We start from the raw sequence: 15969 nt of genomic DNA, 5'->3' as shown, positions 1-15969 counted from the left end.
CTGTATACAAAACAATTTCTGGTCACAGACCAAATGTTTTTATTTTATTTTAGAGTTTACAACTAGAGAAGACTTTTAAAATCTACATTTCAACGTTTAATAAATAAAAAGACAAATGTTTTGTCAAGCAAAAACGTGGACATTTCGTGGACTTCGGCCTTAGTGTGGAAAGTTGACAACACACGTGGTGTTAGTTACCGTGACAACCAACGCCGCGCATAAAGACAGCGTCATCACTCTGCGCTGGCAAGAAACATGGTTGCTTAGTTTGCGGGTAGTTGTAACACTCATAGTAAAACGTCGTTGTTTTGGTCGTCAGGGGATTTGCTACCTTCTAGTTTGATTACCGCTCATAAAAGATGAAGACGGATGTGGAGGAGTTGATGCCGAGGCTTCTGCCCGTAGAGTTTGGAGTCAGTAATGTTCCAGAGGCTGTGGACCTGAATGGACCACCGAGGAACCCCCAGGAATACCTCCGACAAGTACAGTAAGCCAGCCTCAAACTATTCCCGATTTCTGTTAGGACGAGTGGAGGATAACGTCACATGTACTACCACCGCACATACCGTAAATACAGCGCACAGAGGTTCAGACAGTAGTATTTCACTGTGACGACCAGCGCCGTAATAACTAAGTATTATTTCAGCGGAGTCAGTGTGTGCTGAGGATGTTTCCTGTGCTTCAGGCTGGAGGCATCGTTGTGTCCAGAGGTGGTGGTTGCTCAGATTGACCCGCGGAAACTGAAGAGGAAACAAACAGTTAATGCGTCTGTGAGTAAATGTGAGCTCTGAAACTTCATGTTTCTGCTGCACAAACACGCGTTTCTTCTGTTAATTGTTGTTTTGTGTGTATTTTTATTTTAAAACACCATTCAAAGAAGGCCATAACAAAAGTCTAGAAGTGTGTGACTAAAGTGCTTTGTATTATTTGTCAGTCTGAATTAAGTGCTGCAGTATTAAATCAGCTACCAGGGACACAGATCTCCAGGGGAGATGAAGATGTATCCTACTCTTTTAATTGTCTGTGTGTGTCTGTCTGTGTGTGTTTCAGGTGGAAGGCTGCCATGCTGCTCCAATGGGTTTCTCCCCCAGTCTCAGTTGGCAGCAGCAACAAGTCAGCAGCTTCTCATATGTCAGACAGGTAAAAGAAATGCGTAACAACTTCCATGTCCTTTAAAAATATATTTCCCTAAATCCTAATATGAAACATCACTATAATAAACACAATGATATGACATATGTTACTGGGATCAGGGGCTGTTGTTAAATGTTTCAGTTACACTTTTAGGCAGGCTGAGTTGACTGACAAAAGGGACTTGTTCTGTAAGCTCATGCAAATGTCTATTATAATTTGTTTTTCTAGTCAAAGTATTCCTGGGTTCTGCATTTGCTTTCAGAGCATCGCAAAGAATAGGAATCACTGGAGCTGCCAGACTCTGGACAAGAACGTGCTAATGGTGAGGAGGTGGCACTGCTGTAATAGGAGTTCAGTTACTAGAGAACAGTCTCGGTATAAATTCATTAGCATCACATTGGATGTTTTACCTTGAGGGCATCTGTTCCTGAGATTCATGATGACTAGAAGTATGCTATACAGTATGTGTCAAACTTGCATTTGCATTTGTTGATGAATTATTACTTCTAAAGTAAAGGGTATTTAAATGTGTGTGTGCTTGTATCCCACAGCCCAAGCTAACAGATGAGGAGGGCTGGAAGAGGTTTTGTTTAGGGGAGAAGGTCTATCTGGGCACTTCGTCCTGTGACGCAGATGCAGATGCAGAACCAGAGCCAGAGCCAGAGCCAGAGCCAGCACTGGATTATAGCAAGGTTGTATGAATGAGCATTTGTCTATAAGAATGGAAAGAAAACATTTTTGACATATTTATCAAAGCTTGTGTTTGTGTTAAGGTGGGCTTCCCTCCTTTCCTGAGCATCGTCAGTAGACTTAACCAGGTAAATTACTTCCCCATGTAGTCATTTAGCTCACACTCTCAGCATGTTTCAGTGCGATGACGTTTTCTTTTATCCCTCTGTATACAATAGTCCACAGTGCTGATGGTGTTGGAAACTCTCATCGGCTGGTTTGAAGAGAGAGAATTTGTTCCACAAATGGTGAGTTTGGTTTAAGTTCTACATTCTTCACTTGAATGCTGATTCTGTCCAACGCCACATATGCCCATTGTGATGTTGTAGGTGGAATGCTATGCTCGTTATTTTTATTTTTTTTTTTTCTCCTTCCAATAAATTTGGGACTTTGAAAAAGGAATATGTCTCTGAAGGAGCTTGCACACAGAACCTGATGAGAGAAGATGTATTTTTTTTGTTTTTTTTTTGATAGGGTCGCTGGCTATATGCTTTGTTGGCCTGCCTGGAGAAGCCTCTGCTGCCTGAAGCTCACTCCTCCATCAGACAGCTAGCCAGGAGATGTGCCCAGCTCCGGAGCACGCTGGTAGGGCTCAGTCTGTACTACTGTCCTCTAGCCTGTCTTACTCTATTACTACTGCCATCCTATTTTTGCAGGTGGTACTTTAGTTTATCCTATGATTGTAGCTTTCACAGCTCATCTTGCTGGAGAGTAACTGATCCACAGATTAATGCTTCCTTCTTTACCTCTTTGGAAACGGTAAACATGAGCTGCACTTGGGAAATTGGATTGGACCGTGTGTGACATATCAGAGCTGATGTTTGTTTATTTCTCCTGCTTTTATGATTCCGCAGGAGACCCAGGATGATGAGAAACTGCCTGCCCTCAACCTGCTTATCTGTCTTGTTGCCAGGTATCAGTGACTTATATGCACTGTATATATAAAGTGTATTCAGAAAGTATTTAAAACGCTTCTCACCTTTTTCAATTTTGTTATGTTTCAGCCTGATACTACAATTGTTTAAATTCATTTTTTCCTCCTTAATCTACACTCAGTGCCACAGAAAGACAAAGCAAAAACAGAATTTTAGGAGTGTGTAAATTTATAAAAAGAAAAAAACTGAAATATCACTTGTACATAAGTATTCAGACCGTTTACTCAGTATTTAGTTGAAGCACCTTTGGCAGGATTGCAGCCTCGTGTGTTTTTGGGTCTGACACAACAAGCTTTGCACACCTGTATTGGGGGATTTTCTGCCATTCTTCTTTGCAAATCCTCTCAACCTTGGTCAGGTTGGATGGGGACCGTCGGTGGACAGCCATTTTCAGGTCTCTCCAGAGACATTTGACAGGGTTCAAGTCAGGGCTGTGGCTGGGCCACTCTAGGACATTCAGAGTTGTCCCTAAACCACTCCTGTGTTGTCTTGGCTGTGTGGTTAGGGTCATTGTCATGTTGGAAGGTGAACCTTGGGCCCAGTCTGAGGTCCTGAGTGTGGGGAACAGGTTTTTATTGAGGATATCTCTGTACTTAGCTCCATTCAGTTTTCCCTCAGCCCTGACCAGTCTCCCAGTCCCAGCTGCTGAAAATGAGCTGCTTGAGCTCATTTTCATTTCTTGTTGCAAATGGTCTGAATATGTATGTAAATGTAATATTTTCTTTTTAATAAATAGGCAAACATTCCCAAAATTCTGTTTTCACCTTATTATGGGATACTGAGTAGAGCCCGACCGATTATATCTATATCAGCCTATTGCAGATATATTGGTATCTGCGAATATGCTGTCTAACATTTTTTTAAATGTGTTTAAAATGCGTTTATGTATACTGTGTTCTATATACAGTACCGGTCAAAAGTTTGGACACATGAATTGAAATTGCCTGTGCACGTGTATCCAAACTTTTGACTGGTACTGTACTATAACATACACAAGTATTGGCCGATATATTGATATCGGATTTTTTGTGTGTGGATTAATAAAACAAAAAATTAAACAATGTTATCAGGCTGGAACACAACTGAAAAAAGTGGAAGGGGTCTGAATGGAGTGTATACAATGACAGGTTTAAACGATTTAACACAGTGAACATGCAGTTATGCTCATTTCCTTCTTTTTAACCTGCAGATACTTTGAGCAGAGCGATCTGGCAGACCAGCCAGAGTGAACGCAGGCTTGAGCTGTTTGACACAATCAACAGGGCAGTGAAGAGGAATATGTAGTAGGCAGACAACCAAACAGTGAGGCTGCCATGGTTCTGCATATGCTGGCATGAAAACTGAGGACACAACCAAACCAACCAAGGCTCATGAGCACAGCTTGTATGTTTGTACTGAATTTGATTTCTTGAACAGATCTCTGCTTTAACAAATGGACAATAGCCAAAGCGGTAGGATCACTATGATTGTGGGTGTGAAACCTTTTATGTGCTTTCATGGATTTATTAAACATGATTTGTATGGTAAATTGGTTATGTGGACATTGTCACAAAATATGTCATCTTGACTTTAGCTGAAAGTATTGCTGAAGTTGTAAATTACCTTAATCACCAAGTTATTTAAGTGTCAAAAATGTTCTAGCTTAATGACTTGCCACATCTGCTTCACAGTATTAACTAATGTTGATATTCTGTAAACCACACTGACGATGCTGAAAACTAATACAAATCCAGAAATAATCACCCGCACACATTTCCTCTACCTCCTCTTTAATTTGAAGGTGATACAAAAAAATGAAAACTTTCAAAACCCAGTATTTGAGCAGATCACACATCTACCCATGTGAAGATGAAAGGTTTTGACACCGATCCAACAGTGGGGAAAGAAAAAAAAAGGTTGCCACATCAATTCTAAAACACAGCTACTGTACATTAATGTTGCTCCTACCATAAGTCCATACCCCAGCCTATATGGCATTATGATTAGGAAAACAAACAATGAACACCATTTTGTCGTAGTGCCAAAGTTTTCAAAATGTTACATGACATAACTAAAACAGTATCTCCAACCTGTTCTGTAAGGGGCCCAGTTATAGGTGGTATAAGGAATAATCCTGCCCTTTCATACTTTTACCAAGTCAAAGAAAAATACAATTTCACTTTACACACTGCCTTATAAATACCTGCACTGAGAAACATTCTGTATTAAAACTTCCAATGGGACTTTGAAAAATGTGGCATTTTATTTTCTGTTTAAAAAGTAATCCAATTTATATTCTGTTTTCTCCTGTGGTTATCGACATGACCATCCTGAGGCTGAGTGCAAACCACATTAGCGTCTCTTGTCCTTCCTGTCTCTATCTTTATGTTCCCTATTGCTCCGGGACGACCTGCCCCTCCCTTCCTCGCTCCTCCTCTTCCTCCTTTCATTCGGTCCCTTTGAGTCTCTCCCTCCTCCGCTACTTCCCCCTCTCTTGTGGCGACTTCGCTCTTCTTCCTTTTTCCTGTCCCTGCCTCTGTCCGATGGCCTCTTGCGTTTGTCACTATCTCGGCTGCGACTTCGGCTGCTGCTGTTGGACGACGAGGATGAAGAGGACGAGGATGAAGAAGAGGAGCGGCTGGAACCAGAGGAAGATGAGGAACTTCCACTGGAGGAGGAGCCGGAGGAGGAAGAGGACGAGCTGTTACTGTGACTACGGCCCTTCCTCAGCTCCTTTTCCCTCTTCCTTCCTCTTCTGCTATCATCATCCCCCTTAGAGGGTGCAGCAGTAGAGCTCGGGGCCTCCTGGGAATCAGGTACTTTGTGTGGGGTATCCTCTCCTAATTTTCCTTCTGCAGCTTGGTTCTCCTGGACCTCAAGACCAGGGATGATGTAATCTAGGCCAGACAGGGTGGAGGCAGTTTGGGGTTCTGGGACAGGAGAGGCCTTCTGGGTCTCAGAGGACTGTACTGCTGGATTCCTTGCAGTGGGGCTAGCCTGGGGCGGCTGACTGGTGTCTGCTGCTTTTTGGCTGGTTACAGCTGGTTCAAAGGCCTGTGTGTCGCTGGTCTTTAGGTTTTGGACATCTACAGGCCCCTGTTTTTCTGTTTCTCCCACTTCTTCCCTGCTCTTGTCTTCCTGCTCCCCCTCCCCCTCCATCTCTTCTGAACCTGGACTTGCCTCTTTGTTTTTCTTTTCTTTCTGATCCTCTCTGCCCTTAACCCCCCCCTCTCCTTCCTTCTTCTCCTCACTGCCCTCCTCACCTAACTCCATCCTTTCTGCCTCCTCTTCTATTTTCTTTAACCCTTCCATTTCCTCCTCCTCCATCCTCTTGTTCTTCTCTGTAACCTTTCTATTCCCCACCTTTTCGCTCTCCTCCTCCTCTTCATCCTCCTCTTCCTCCATCCCTGCATCCCCTTTATTACCTATCACCTTCACTACCTGACCTGCTGGCTTACCCTCCGCCGAATGGTCCGTCCCTGTTGCCGCTGTGTTGCCGTCCTGGTCGCGGTTTGGCTGCCGCCGGGGGCGGGACTCCATCTTGCTGAGGTGTTCAGCAAAAGCCTCACGCCTCTCCTCAAACACAACTGTCACAAGACAAACCCAGATGTGACTAACAGACAAACCCAACAAAACATATGGTATCACTCAGACAATACTACTTCAGTTTATTTCCAAAATCAGAAACTTAACTAACCATTTAGTTTCTTGGTGGAGTCATCGAGGAGCTTCTGTGTGGCGGAGCACATTTTTCCAGGCAAATAGAAAATGGGAGGCTTGGTCTTAGTACGAATGTATTTCACCAGGCGGTTATTATGGCTGGTCCACTCCTCTTGCTGTTTTCAGAAGAAACAAACAGCATTTCTAATTATAGTCAACAAGCAGAAGGGCATTATGAGATTCATTCATCCATGTGAAGTAATGTTGAACAACTATGCCAACATCAGGGTGTGAGATTAAACAGCGTGTCCTCCTCTCTCAGCTTGTCTGAATGCTGACACTCCAAACTTTGTTTCAGCTACAGACTTTATTACCTGCACTGATGTCTGCAGTGTAGCTCTTTCTTTTGGACAGTATTTTCACTTATATTACACTAGGAGTTATAGTTTAGCATGAACAAAGGTTTTTACCTTTTCAATGGTACCAGTATTATTTTCAACTGAGTCAAGAGTGCCATCTAACTAGTAGTAAAATATACATAAATTGTAAAATAAAATATACATAAATTGTAGGACAGGCCAGAGGAATAAAAAAAAAAAAAGTGTGACAGTCTGTAAAATATGGTACAATATTCATAAATATGTGTTTAATTACTGAAAAATACCAACTGTTGCATTTTCTTTAAAGAATATTGGGAAGAGAGCTGCATCATAACTTAATTTTGTTAGATGTATCATCAAAACATACTTTACATATTAGCATAATTTTATATTAACTGAACAATGTTTTCATCGTCCACTGACTTTCTAGTTAGTTCTTACCAGCTGAGCCAATTCCACTTTCTGCTCCAGTAGTCTCAGCTCAGTCTGTTTGGCTCTGCGTTCTTCAAACAGCTCCCTTTTTTCATTCTCCACCTTCTTTTTCTCAGCCTCAGCCTGAACCTCAAGCTTCTGCTCAATCTCTGTGCGCCGCTTTTGCTGTGGAGTGAAGAGCAGAGGACAGTAAGAGAGCTATCAAGTCTGAAGAGTTAAAGAGGAACACTGTGCGTACTACAACAAGACTGGGCTGCCGTTCCCCTTATTGTATAAATACTGTGTCAGCAGGTCTGTCCTTGAAAATGCTACTGTGGACAGAACGAAACCTACAACTTTTCCTTGTATTACTGGAACATTTTTTTTTTACACTTCTTTGAGATTAGCTTTCTTTGAGAAATTGGGGAAAATGTGCTTAAATATGGACTAAACTAAAAGTATATTTGTAGCACAGGACTTCCACTTCAATTTTGTTTCAATAGCAAATATGCTATAAACCACCATCTGTTTAATAACTAAAACATTTGGATTAAAACACTGAAGTGCTATTTTCTCTTAGTCTTTCAGACTCAAATCAGCATACATAAGAGACCAGTTTAAATGTACATGTCAGGTTTGTTTGCTTTACCTACCAAGCTGACTGGTAGGGAGCTCAGCAGTTCACTAATAAACCAGATGGATCTACTCACCTTCTCTGAAGAGACGTTGGATTCCTGTTTGAATTTCTGTAATGTCCCCATCAACAGGCCAAACATACGCCGATTCCTAATGAAGAAGAAAAACCTCCCATTAAACACACAATCGCAGCTCTGAGCTGAATGTTGATCCACAAGTCTCTGTTTCTTTCCCCAAATGTAAAACTGAAGCTACAGTGTGTGCAGCACTCGTGTGGACCAACCTTTGTTTGCCCTTCTCATCCATGGTCTGATCTTGAATAAGGTCTCGGCGTGTTCTCTCCTTGGAGGTAGCTACTACAGACGACTGCAACGCCGGCTGAAGGAAAGGCAACAAGCCGGTTTCTTGAGACTGTCTTTATGACCAATGTGCAAAACTGCAAACATGTCTCAGACAAGAAAACTGTACCTTTTTGACATCATCCTCATCCTCGGCGTCGCTGTCGTTACGCGTGTCTCTCCTGGCCCTCTGGTCCCCCGCCAGCCTGCACATAAAAAGTACCAAAATAATCCTAAGCCTGCAGCAAAGCCTTCACAGAACAGGAAATTAAAATCAATGATTTTCTCATTGCTCTTTGGTTAGTGGAATTAACTTTTTAGTTCAGATGCTACTGTGAAATCAATCTATTTTAATCTCAACACCTATAAGATACATAGGCTCGCATTCTGGTATTAAAGTGAATTCAAGAAAATGTGTTACACACCCCTTACCATGATAGAACAGTGTGTCAATTAAAAATCTGGATCTCACCTAAGCAAGGCTCCTTCAATGTCCCTCTGCTTGGCAGGGGGGCCGCCGCTCCCCATGTCTGAGAGACTACGCCTGTGAACAGATAGTGAGTTAGACCTTTAGCACACAAATTTAAGAAGTTAACCCTCAGGTATACAAACAGGAATGCAATGATACAATCCATCAAACAACTGCCACAAATGTAACATTTAGGGACTGTGGTAATTTAGCCCACAGACGCTCCTCCTAACCAAACATCTGCCCTGTGGAAGAAATCATGTGGAGCAGTTCTGCAGGTTCACAGCTGACATGACTGCCATGCTGCTCGGGTCAGTAATGTTTTATGCTGCTCTTTAGAGAGTACACTCTGTAGAGCTTGGAGGCCAATCCACAGCACCCTCTGAATCTGACAACATGTGAATGAGCGCACACACACGCGCGAACTACAGCATTACCTGAGCAGGTTGACTCCTCTGCCTCTACCTCCACCCAGGCCTGCCATGGGGCCGCCCAGCCGACGGATCTGACCCGGTCTGTAAACACAGCAGGTCAAACGGTCAAAACAAAAGCAAAACAAGTCTCGTCTTCACATGAAGCGCCGAAGGAAAATTCTACTTTCGTTTTTTGTTATCGTCACAGCCTCTGGACACTAAGCCAGTGAGCCTGTAGTGACTCTCAGGCGACGCTTACAGCCGGGCCTAACTATATCAGGCCTGCTACATTGAAGCGTCACACCGAGGTGGGGGGTGGTTATTTACGGTTTACCTGTTATAGCTGCGTGACTACCTCATCACTGTGGACTTAGTCAAGTCAGCTTGTCCAAGTTCAGCCTCAAACAGTTTAACGCTGAAGACGTGGACGTAAATCTGCTAACGCTAGCTAACTAACGTTAGCCGACTCATGCTAGCACACAACGCCAGGTACCTGAGCAATAGCAAACTGCTTGGATGATCACCCGAAATGAGACAAAGGCTAAATAATCACTACGGCTTTTTACCTTGATTCATTGGGGTCACGTCCAGTTAATTTACGAATATTATCGTCCACATTTTTCAAACTTTCCTTAGCTTTTTCGAGCTGGTCCTGCAAGCTCCGCACTACCACCGCCATCTTGCCTCAAGTTAGCGCGAATCACGTTTTCCTTCTTCTTCTATGGTGAGCGCCCTCTTCTTCTTCTTTCGATTTAATGACGGATCGCAAGCAGCTTTCATGTGTATACTGCCACCTAAATGTACAAGAGGGCGCAGCACCATGCTATCTACCCCCTTTAAATCCTACCTACCGATCCTGCATCGTATAGGATGTAAAAGAGTGCCTTCCTGGCTCCTCGTATTCCTTCTCTTTCTTTGCTTTTCCTTCTTCTTTTCCTAAATGGACAGGGACTGTTATGTTCCTTCCCACTGTCTCCTTCGCCAGACCTCATTGCCTTTTACTCCTTCATGAGCTGGCACCCGGCAAAAAATGTATATCAACACCACCCCTGTGAAGTCTGAGCAGACTGTGCTGAATTTCAGTAGGTAGGTCATCTCTTACCGTGACTGATGACTTTAAACTTCCTAGGGTTGATACTGAGTCTGACCTCCTCCACCCACTGAAGACTAATAATGGCTGCTACTATTTCTGCTGTCAATACAGACAACTCAACTGACAGGCTTTTGGAAATTTCAAATTCTGTTACCTACACTCCTATTTCCACACACCCCCTCGTGTCCTTAGAGCCATCTGCATATATTTTAGGATAATTAAAATAAGTGCTCCTCAGATATACACTTGTTTTAAATCCCACTTCATTCATTCTGCATTCTCTTTTCATATCCAGGACATTCAGGTCTACCTTTACTTCAGGGAAAGGCCATGGGTGAACACTGTGAAAGCTCCTCAGTATCTATTCTATATTTCTGAGCACCTGCCTTCACCCTCCACCCAAACCCGTTCCAACAGCTCTGTATTATCATGGTCGCTGGATTTCTTTCACCACTTCTTTTAAGCTTGATCCAATATGCCAGTGATTTTACAATTTTTCTCTCCGTATCTCCAGCAGTGTGTCACCTGCCTCTATAAGGAGTACATTAGTGCGGGTTGTTATCATAGCTACTGGTTATATGCGTAATGCTCTGTGTTGTAACAGAGGACTTGCTTAAACCTAATGCCTGTTCTTTTTTTCTTTGTCTGTTTTTATTGTAGCCGACTGCGACATTGTAGTGCATTACTGACACCTGCTGCTCCAGCATGTTCATTAAAATAAAAGCTATGCAAATTAAACAGCTCTGAATGGGGAAATGTCTACTTCTCTATATGAAAACATCAGACTGTCTCTTGTAAAAAGCGAACATGGATGTAATAAGCTACGTGGCATTTCAAACAACCTTTAATTGTGAAAACCTATCTATGTTTTCTTTGCTGTTGAATGTTGAAGAGCAGAGCCGACAACAGCAAGTGCTCATTTGTTTTAATTCTCCAGAGTCTCAGTGCACATCAGCCAGGTGTGACTGTATGGCTGCCCATGTCTTTACAACTGTGTCACACAGCACTGAGCCCTGAGAGTATCACAGCTGAACTGTGATGGTGCTGAAAATAAAACCTCTGAGAGCAGATCAGAGAGGGAACCAAGCAAGCGTCAACCCACAGCTCATTTTCTGGTGCATATCAAATCAGCATGTGACACTGCTGGATTTTTGCTGGTTCATTGATGATTCATCAGCTTCATTCTGCCACATCACGATCTCCCCTCCATCCAAGACCTGTACCAGTCTATGGTGAGGAAATGTGGGACGGAGCAAGCAGACCCCTCATACCCTGAGTGCATAGTCCTCTCCTCAAGTAGTCACTACAGAACATATATATATGCCTTTTTAAACCTCATATCTTCTTCCTGTTTTTAAAACATTTATTTTACATAGAGCTAGCTTAGTAAACTGCAAACCTGGCCTATACAATGTAGAGTATATAACAACCATACATGATTTTGTGTATGTACTAAGTTCATTGTGGCAGTGTATGTGTGTTATCTAGTGAGCTGAGTGTATGATTGCCAAATGACACTGTAGGCCTACATGTATATTGTGTCATATGTCTACAGCCAGTATTTAGGACACTGAGCTGCAGAGGAGACTATATGCTGACATTTACTTTAACATGAGTGTCAGGATTCAAGGAAAAATCCACCATTGAAAATGTTTGAATTATCAAATGGACTGAATATGGAATATATGTTCTAAGTTTGTCAAAATAATTTTTGCACTTATGTTATTTCTTCACATTTTTGACTTTCCAGGCAACAACAGGAAATCCATGAAATTATAGTTTGCTTTCAAAATTACATTTAGTGTCTTCATATGATCCACGAAAGTGTCTGACACACCTCAGTTAAGTCTGTTATTCAACAAGACTGTTTACCCCTCCAATTATATTAAGGAAATCACACCCTATTACACACACACATATAAACATTCCTCTCGTTGCTGGGGATGAAAGATTAATAACTTGAGCAGCTGAATGTCTTTGTGTTTGTTGTTTGTTATTTCCAATGTAGCTGTGGCACATGCAGAAATGTGTTATTAACACTATAATCCTATAGTCTCATTACCCAGACACGCTCCTTGTCTGAGCTCTGAACAAAGCAGAAAACAAACTAATATTAGCTGAAGTTCTCGGTCTGGATGCAAATAAAAATGGCAAACATCCACAGCATAATTGTTCCTATCTATGAAACAGTATTGTGCAGTAGACCATTTCGAAATACCTGGGGTGGAACAATCACCTAGTCTGAGCTGAGAAGATCGGCTCTACCTGTTTCATAACTGAATGAAACAAGCAGACAGGTCTTGTTAGTGGTTTATGACTCATTCACTTTCATTGTAGTGATCACAAAGGTGTTGATTGACTGTGAAAGGGACAGACACCTGTATTTATGCCAGCTAGACATCTGGAAAAAAAAATTACTTGAAAGCTTACAGGTGAAAACTCTTCTCACCTTTTCCAGTTTTTAGGTGTGGCTTTTGTGTGTATCATTGTCCTATTTCTAACCTTCATATTTCTCTGTCTGAAACCACCATCCCTCCTGGTTTGTTGCTGCCTGTCTGTTGAGTCCTTCATTAACTGTTTCACCTTCTCACCTCCCTACTCATCACCAGCCGACTGTTTCCTCCCTATATTTCTCACTGTTGCGTTGTCATGGTGACAGTGGTTGAATTTTAAGTGCTCTGCGTTGCGTCCTCAGTCGGTGCAGAGCAGGAATGTGTTACCAAGTGTGTCTGGAGTGTCGGCCAATTATGTAAAGCCTTTTTAACTACTGCCATTTATCCAAGGGAGTCGGTATTTATGTAACCTATGGGTACAAATATGGTGTATGCACTGTCAGCAAATATGTTGTGTTAAAATACATGGTCCTGGAATTGCAAATCACTGGTACATTTCACACCAAATAAAGAAATAAGACGACAATGGAAGCAAATGACGTATTTAATGCTTTTATTCACTGACTAAAAGAAGAGAAGCATTCATTCAACATTACTTCAAATCAACATTCGGCAGGTTCACCACTCAAATGTATGCCATCTGTCAGTTAAGAGATTTCACATGGAGGTTTGTATTGTCTCCTCCCTTATATGCACAACAGAAACATGGATCAACACTGTTCTCATTGGTAAAACTGTCCTCTCAGTCGGCGAGGACTCTTCTTGCACACTCATTCAATAAACAGCTGGGAAGATTACAAGTCAGTTTTATTCTTAAATGGTTGTTGTTGAGTTCCCAATCATCTAGCCTTTTCAGGTAAGTTGGAAGCTAGACTGGGCTAATTTAAAAACCACATACTGATCAGAAGATTTAGAGAGGTCCTGAATTGTATCAGAATACTCCATGGTAAATCTTGTCCAGCTGTATTTTGGGATGCATCTGGCTCCCTGCTTACAGAACAAAGGTAAAACCCACTGCTAAGTGTTCACTTTAACAAACGCAAGCACACAGGAACATAATGCTCAGAATATTCAACATTAAGGATGGCAAAACCATTTTTTGCAACACACACAACAACACAGCGCCTGATTTACAAAGTCTGTGTGACTCCATATTATACTTCATGTTCATAAATTGAACCCGGACATGTGTTGCATAAGAGTATACCAGGGTAATGCGTTGCTGATACCTATACAAATATGCAGTGTGTGAGATAATATATTTATTTATATAGTTTATTTCTCTTCCTCTATGGTTTTCTAAAGACGCAGCCGGGCGCTGTCAGCACTGCTTATGCCCCTTTGTGGCCACTAGTAAGACTGCTGTTATTGCAAACTGTCCTGATTTTAAACAAATGCACAACATTCGTACCACGATAAAACTGGGGCCATCTAGCCAGTCTCACAGAGACCAAGAGTGAGCCCACCGTCACCGCTGCTGTCGCTGGGCTGGCTGACCAGAATCAAAAGATCTTAAAACTGAATGATACGATTTCAGAAATCATCATAAGGCCAAGTATTGTCATTGCAAGTTCTTATTAGTTTACGTCTTCATTTCTACTATGTGACAGTGGAGAAAAAAAAAAAAGAAAAAGAAAAGAAAAACTAAATATAAAAACAGGAAGAAAAAAAAAAGAAGTGGATTATCTGCATTCTTCTTGCATAGTTGTGAGACTGGACTGGGCAGCAGGCCTGCCTGCCTGGCTAATTAGGAGGTTTGGCTCTCCAGGCTTGACAAGAAAGACTTTGTTTATCAGCCAGAAACATCAGAGCCACAGTAGCTGAGATCTAAATGAAGATAGTTGGCTGACACTGAGCATGAATATCTATCAGTTCCCTGATATAGCCAGGCGCTAGACCAATCTCTACGGTATGCACCAGAGCGGACAGTTTGGCCAGGGTATGCTATCAGTGCCATGTTGTGGTTTCTTCTTTAACACTGCGAAGTAGCACGATACTAGACACTTCACATTCTAGTCATGCTGAGATCATCGTCATAATCTGGCTGGAAAATCAGTTTTCGTGTCAGCTATGGCAAAGACTGAAAACCGGAGAGTCCAAACCTCCTGTAAGGCTCTCAGTGTGGCAAACAGCAATAACCTCTCTCTGTGTGAACCTCCCCTTCACTGAGATAATATCTAACCGCATACACATCGATCTGTATCTGTTACACAGAGCTGTTTTTAATACCAGTGCAATGCACGTCCAGTGTTTTTCTCCAAGTAACAGAAACCTATCAGGATGTTAATCGGATTTCTCACGTTCCTGTGCAAGTCCAGCACTGTGTGAGCGTAAAGTCTTGCATGTACTGGTAGTAGTCTACGGTCTTAGCATTTAGATATATATATATATTTATTAAAAAAACAACAACAACAAACAAACAAAACAAACAGGAAGCATTTGAAATCTTGCACTGTGATCAGGACACCCTGTCTTTTAATATCAACATTCCCTAAATCTCTTCAGGCCCAGAACCATCTTACTACCTCTTTTCCACAACTATTTTTAAAAGTGCAAACATCCTTAGAACCAAGACCACAAACTCTTAGGTTGGCATTGAGTTTGAGCAGTGATTACAAAGGAAATGAAACTGGTCATGGCTGATGTGTGTCTGTTTGTGGCTATGAGCCTGTATTTAGACTGATGCACATCTGACACAGTCTGCTGTTTTGGTACTAAAGAAACACACACACACACATACACACACACATCCATGTCAGTGGTATTAAATTTGGCTACTAAGTATATATGGGCCTGATCAGACAGGCATGTCCAGATCCCTGTATATCTATAGTACTGTGGTCACCACACAGTTTTATTAGGCTGTGTTCAGACAGACTGTCACTAAAAAACAAAACACAGACTTTCTCAATTGTCTTAATGCACAAAGTGCACAGACACAGCAGCGTGACAAGATTGTCGTGAAATATAAAACAGTTGCTGCTGTGATAACTTTCCTGAACTGTTGTGTGTGCAGGCATCTCATAAGCTCTTAAACACACAAGTGCGTTCCTCTAACTAAACTTGTGTTTTTTAACTGCAGGACAAATGTCTGTGTGAATACAGCCTTGATCATCTGTGAGTACAACTGTCTCCGAAAGACTACATTAGAGACCAGCTCTGCAGATTCAATTACCCACAAGGCCACTGGGGCCCTGTTATCATCCAGGATTTCTTCACAAATGCATATAAAGAGCACAGAAAAAAAAAACCAACAAAAAAAAAAGAAGCTAAAAATCAAAACAAACAGATAACAGATCAAAAGGGCAGACTGCACCAGCTGCAACCACATCACTGTACAGTGACTGCTAGTAACTGTCTCCTGAAAAACCAACAGCCCTTCTCCCCTCTAGAGCCAGG

At 42.0% G+C, this 15969-nt stretch overlaps 2 protein-coding genes across 2 annotated transcripts; one reads left to right on the top strand and one right to left on the bottom strand.

Moving 5' to 3' along the window:
* The first annotated feature begins 234 nt into the window (after positions 1-234).
* On the top strand, positions 235-5021 carry gemin2 (gem (nuclear organelle) associated protein 2). The gene is made up of 10 exons (XM_026306538.2): positions 235-487; positions 686-770; positions 1051-1140; positions 1397-1456; positions 1686-1826; positions 1908-1952; positions 2043-2111; positions 2338-2448; positions 2718-2776; positions 3988-5021. The coding sequence occupies exons 1-10, from the start codon at positions 360-362 to the stop codon at positions 4025-4027; spliced, it is 828 nt and encodes a 275-aa protein (XP_026162323.1). The 5' UTR covers positions 235-359; the 3' UTR covers positions 4028-5021.
* Positions 5022-5090: 69 nt separating this feature from the next.
* On the bottom strand, positions 5091-9807 carry pnn (pinin, desmosome associated protein). The gene is made up of 9 exons (XM_026306526.2): positions 9651-9807; positions 9109-9186; positions 8675-8746; positions 8333-8408; positions 8148-8242; positions 7939-8014; positions 7259-7414; positions 6475-6613; positions 5091-6364 (listed from the first exon to the last, which is right to left on the bottom strand). The coding sequence occupies exons 1-9, from the start codon at positions 9761-9763 to the stop codon at positions 5130-5132; spliced, it is 2040 nt and encodes a 679-aa protein (XP_026162311.1). The 5' UTR covers positions 9764-9807; the 3' UTR covers positions 5091-5129.
* Between the last annotated feature and the right edge of the window lie 6162 nt (positions 9808-15969).

The sequence above is a fragment of the Mastacembelus armatus genome, chromosome 22 (assembly GCF_900324485.2).
Source record: "Mastacembelus armatus chromosome 22, fMasArm1.2, whole genome shotgun sequence".
NCBI lineage: Eukaryota > Metazoa > Chordata > Actinopteri > Synbranchiformes > Mastacembelidae > Mastacembelus > Mastacembelus armatus.
The sequence above is the reverse complement of the archived record's forward strand: the minus strand, read 5'-3'. Positions and strand labels throughout refer to the sequence as shown.

Excerpts from the sequence above, each read along its gene's own strand:
- gemin2 (XM_026306538.2), top strand. The coding sequence starts at position 360 with ATGAAGACGGATGTGGAGGAGTTGATGCCGAGGCTTCTGCCCGTAGAG. Across the intron at positions 771-1,050 it reads AACAAACAGTTAATGCGTCT|GTGGAAGGCTGCCATGCTGC; the intron begins GTGAGTAAATGT and ends TGTGTGTTTCAG. Across the intron at positions 1,953-2,042 it reads TCGTCAGTAGACTTAACCAG|TCCACAGTGCTGATGGTGTT; the intron begins GTAAATTACTTC and ends TGTATACAATAG.
- pnn (XM_026306526.2), bottom strand. The coding sequence starts at position 9,763 with ATGGCGGTGGTAGTGCGGAGCTTGCAGGACCAGCTCGAAAAAGCTAAG. Across the intron at positions 8,747-9,108 it reads AGAGGAGTCAACCTGCTCAG|GCGTAGTCTCTCAGACATGG; the intron begins GTAATGCTGTAG and ends ATCTGTTCACAG. Across the intron at positions 6,365-6,474 it reads CTCCACCAAGAAACTAAATG|TTGTGTTTGAGGAGAGGCGT; the intron begins GTTAGTTAAGTT and ends GTCTTGTGACAG.